At 48.4% G+C, this 4,490-nt stretch overlaps 1 protein-coding gene across 1 annotated transcript; it reads right to left on the bottom strand.

Annotated features, from left to right (window-relative positions):
• Positions 1 to 220: 220 nt before the first annotated feature.
• On the bottom strand, positions 221 to 4,211 carry MAP1LC3C (microtubule associated protein 1 light chain 3 gamma). The gene is made up of 4 exons (XM_049633857.1): positions 3,912 to 4,211; positions 3,755 to 3,810; positions 3,457 to 3,563; positions 221 to 1,357 (listed from the first exon to the last, which is right to left on the bottom strand). The coding sequence occupies exons 1-4, from the start codon at positions 3,967 to 3,969 to the stop codon at positions 1,153 to 1,155; spliced, it is 426 nt and encodes a 141-aa protein (XP_049489814.1). The 5' UTR covers positions 3,970 to 4,211; the 3' UTR covers positions 221 to 1,152.
• Between the last annotated feature and the right edge of the window lie 279 nt (positions 4,212 to 4,490).

Raw genomic sequence — 4,490 nt, 5'->3', positions numbered from 1 at the left:
CCTAGAATCAACTGTGACCCCTGAGGTCTGGGACCTTACCTGTCTTGGTCAGTGTTGTATTTCCAGCACCTAGAATAGGACTTCCCTTTCAGTAAGTGCTCAATAAATGTATGTTGAATTAAATAAATAAAATTCCTTTCTAGACAAACTCTTATCCATGCTTCAAGACCCAGCTCAAGTGGAACACCCTACAAAGCCTTCCCTGACGAATACCCTCCAAGCACAGTTGGAGTGCTCATACTTGGTGCTGCAGCTGCTAAACCAAACACCCGCTGTCACTCGTTCCATGAGTTCCGAGCTCTGCTACACTCCCCAGGTTGCAAGTCTCCCTGGTGGGCTAAGTTGATGAAAGTGGGCTCTGTGGCTCAAGCAGCCAGTCTGAACTCGCAGAGTAACCTCATCAGATGGAGGGCCTCGCAGAGGGCTAGGAGTGTGGCTTCCAAAGCCAGACTCTCTGGGCTCGAGTCCCAGCAGATTGTGTTGTGTGAATTTGGAAAACATTTTTTATCTCTCTGGGCCTCAGTTTCCTCATTGTGAAATGGTGATAACAATAATTAACCAGAGAGAGTTGTGATGAAACACTAAGACACGTGACCTGCTTACATAGCTGGCACAGAGCAAACATGTACGAGTTAAGTGACTCTATATTGATCAGTTGTATCTTTGGCATAAATCCATATGGTATAAACAGATAAAACAGAATCTGAGAGAAAAGAAGGTGGAGTAAAGGCTGTGAAAATACAACAATCGTCTCTGGAATGACACAGATAAGGACCCCTGCCCCTTGAAGAACGCGGGGGTTCCCCTGAGACCCGTCCTCAGGCCGAAGTTCCCAATGACCGAGTGCACACAGGACTCCTGCCCACACAGGGTGACACCAGACTCCCCAAGAGCCTGCCGGCCTCCACCACACAAGACACTTAGATCCTTCTCCGGTTCATCGTCAGAGAACCATAAAGATCTACTTAGAAAGGACTTACTATTTACACGATTCCCAAGAGCCAGCATGCCATCTTACATGGAGCACATGGGAGCCTGGAGCCTCACAAAGGAGACAGGGGTGGCCAGGTGTCCCTATGATGGCTGGTGCTGATCACTGCCTGCCGCACACACTGGGGCTGGTCCATGTCTCCGCAGGTTTGAGAACAGGTTCTAGACATGCTCTGCAGAGGACGGCAGGGTCTTCCCGGAGCCCAGGCAGCCGAACATCTCCTGGGAGGCGTAGGTCACATACACGAACCCGTCCTCATCCTGGTAGTCCCTGTAGACCTCTGCCATGGTCACACTCATGCTGACCAGGCTCTTATTGTTCACCAGCAAGTAAAAGGCTTCAGAAGCCCCCAGGACCAGGCGGCTCCTAGGCGGGGGGTGGGGGTGGGGGGACAGGAAAGGGAAACTTTAACTGGGCAGGGCATGGGCTCCTGACCCAAGGCCTGACTTACCTCTGTTTGTTCACTGCAAACATGTCTACCCAAGGAGCCCACTTCCCCACTCTAGGAATGGTCCTCAAACTTGACAATGACCCAGGAGTGCCTGCTGAAAATACAGATTCCTACACTCCACACTTAGAGATTCTAATTCAGTTTGCCTGGGAAGCATCCCAGAGGGTTGCAGGATCATGACACTCAGGAAGATAGAATTGCTCCCTACTCCTTTCCTGCAGCTTTAAAATACCATAAGTCCTCCCAGTTGGGCCAAAAGGGTGAGGCAATCCTATTGTTTACTAGGGGACATACCAACACAAAAATGCTAAGCAAATAAGCTCTTTGCTCTTAAACCAAAGGTTTGCACATCCCCAGACATACAAACGTGATTACAATATCTTCCAGCATCTCACTGTTAAACAGCCTTGGGATGACATTTTAGAAGGTTGCTGCCTCCAAGTGTGCCCTTCCCCCAAACCCACCTGCCCCTGGCCATCTCTCCCCCACCTCAAGGAAATGGAGAAACAGCAAAGTTCAATTGGACATGCTGTAAATGTCAAGGTCAGTCTGAAGCCTGGCTCATCCTGGAGTGGAGGACAATGTGATGATGTAGACGCCCAGGTAAGGGCTCTGCACCCCCTGCAGCACATTTCCATGTGCTCTGCTTGCAGAGGCAGCCCAACCTGCCCACTCTGGCCTCAAAGCTTTGAACTTTCAGGTCCATGTGGCTTTGGGACACAGGTGGCTGGAAGCTGATTAATTTTACAACTAGATAATCCTTCCTAAAATAACCCCAGAGATTTTAGCTTTGACGACTGTATGGCTGTCTTTGGGTAAAAAAGAAGTGTTCTGCAATGGGTATGGGTGGAGCTGGGAACCAGCGCATTGCCTTCAGCTCTGCAGGGAACTCTGCTCCTAGAGTCTACACCCCCATCTCCTGTCCTTGGCCATGCTCTCTTTCCATGGGGGTTGTGGCATTCCTTGGAGGAGGAGGCTGTGGACAAGGATTTTTGTCTATTCTTTCACTGCTGTAAAGACAGAGCCCAGAAAGAACACAGAACATAACTGATGCTCAATACACATCCCGGAGCATCTAAAGTTGGGATGGAGAGTGGGTCAGGGCTAGTGGAAAGGAGATGACTCTTGTCTGGGACGGAGAAAAAGAATAGCTCTCGGAACTCAAAGGGTTGTTTCTGAGGGAGGTGGGGGAGGGGAGGTCACACTATGTTACATCAACATGTTGGGATATAATCCTAACTTTCATGCTCCCTTAGCCACCTCTGTTCACACTGGGCCAACGTAAGCTTCCCTGAGGAGAGGAAATCAGGACGCTCTTAAATAACTCATCAAGACAAACAAAACCGAGAGCAACACACATTCATAATGAATTCTCCAAGCAACAAGCATCTAGGCAGCTTGCAAGGGCTGGCCTCACCGGACTTTTCAACCCTGTGAAGAATTACCTCCCGGGTTGTATTCACATTACTCCCAAGTCATTTTTATTGAATCCATGTGTCAGGTGACACTACTTAACCCTCTGAAACTTTAAAAATTGCTCTATTTTCTTCACTGTGCCTTAACCCAAGGAAGGGGCATGTGTGGGTACTCCTTCCCTGTTCTGCCACCCAGGGTCTAAGCAGTGCAGGGAGTATTTGTCTTTTGAAGAGGTCCCCAATCCCCTGGTGCACACACCCTTTAAAGGTACTGTGTCTCTCCTGGGAAAATGCAGACTGGGTTTTAAACAGCACGTAGAGGAAAGGCACTTTCGGTCTAGTTTCAGAGCCAAGACTACCTCTGAAACATTTTAGAAGAGTTACTCTCTTTAGATTTGTTATCTGTGGGGTTCCCCCACCTGTTTAAATTGGATTAGTTCTCAGAGCATCTTTTCTGGGCACTACAGATGCTAAAAGGTGAGTCACAGAGAAAATGTTTTCCCTCTCTTCCAGAATGCTCCCATCCTCAAAACCAAACCAACTAACAAAGCAAACAGAAAAAGCCCAGCACATGCCGCCACATGTACTTTGTCACCTACCGGATGATGCTGAGGAACTGGGTCATGGTCAGCTCTTGAGGGACCAGGAACTTGGTCTTGTCCAGCGGAGGCAGGAACTTTTCCCTGGGATAGCGCTCCACTATCACCTGTCAAGAGGGTCAACCCCTAAGAATGTGACAGAGCTCTCACTGCCTTAGAAACTTAGAACAGGGAGAGCCAGTGGGGATTTTTTTTTTGTTGTTGTTCTTCTTGTTATATTTGGGGTTTTGTTTTTGTTTTTGTTTTTGTTTCAAGAAACAAGGCATACTCCTTTTCAAAAAGCACAATGGAGTCTTACCGGGATCTTGTTTGGGAACTTTGCCCGGATTCCAGCAACTTCCTCTTGTCTGGTTGCTGTGAATATTTTAAAGACAAAAGAATAAGTAAACAGCAAGAGAAGCCTGTATCCTGTTCCCTCTCTCTGGCAACCCAGACAGCAACTCTGAGAACTTTACCTAAACTCTTCCTCTGCTTGAAGGGTCTGAGGCTTTGGGTTTTCTGTGGAGTCTGCATTTTGCTCAACAGCTGTGTCTGTGTCTGACTTAAAAAAAAAAACAAAACCCACAACCAGGACCTAATTCATTCCTCCAGCTGCTTCCAAACCACCCGCAGGAGTCTAAAGGAGGCCCTTATGTAGGGCTGTGTGACATCAGGCGTCTCCAACCCGCCTTTCCCACCCCCTCCCTGGGCAGGAGGAGGTCAGTCCTGAGGAAGGACCTGTAACAGCCACCTGCTTGCTGGTCTGAGAAGGCCACTTTGCTCATGATCACTTCAAGATATTTCTTTGCTGGAGAAATTAGGGTTCGCAGCAAAACCAGGGGCTGTGTAATCAAGCAGACTAGGTCTGCACTGAGAACTCTGGAGAGGTCAAAGAGCTCTTTGCTAAGGACATTCTTGTGCTTCCATAATGAGCTATCTTGAAGGTGGGCCAGGATGGGGCCACCCAATGCTGAAGTAGGCTGCTTAATTCTCACAACAGACCTTGTCATTTGTCACAGAAAGAAACCTTTGATCAGAAAGGGAAAGGCATTTGC

Source organism: Panthera uncia, chromosome F1, assembly GCF_023721935.1.
Source record: "Panthera uncia isolate 11264 chromosome F1, Puncia_PCG_1.0, whole genome shotgun sequence".
NCBI classification, from domain to species: Eukaryota; Metazoa; Chordata; class Mammalia; order Carnivora; family Felidae; genus Panthera; species Panthera uncia.
The sequence above is the reverse complement of the archived record's forward strand: the minus strand, read 5'-3'. Positions and strand labels throughout refer to the sequence as shown.

What these genes read in the sequence shown, in the direction of transcription:
- MAP1LC3C (XM_049633857.1), bottom strand. Translation starts at nt 3,969, where the DNA reads ATGCAGACTCCACAGAAAACCCAAAGCCTCAGACCCTTCAAGCAGAGG. An exon ending in CAAGCAGAGGAAGAGTTTAG is followed by an intron (nt 3,811 to 3,911) that starts GTAAAGTTCTCA and finishes AAATATTCACAG; the next exon opens with CAACCAGACAAGAGGAAGTT. An exon ending in CAGTTCCTCAGCATCATCCG is followed by an intron (nt 1,358 to 3,456) that starts GTAGGTGACAAA and finishes CCCCCCGCCTAG; the next exon opens with GAGCCGCCTGGTCCTGGGGG.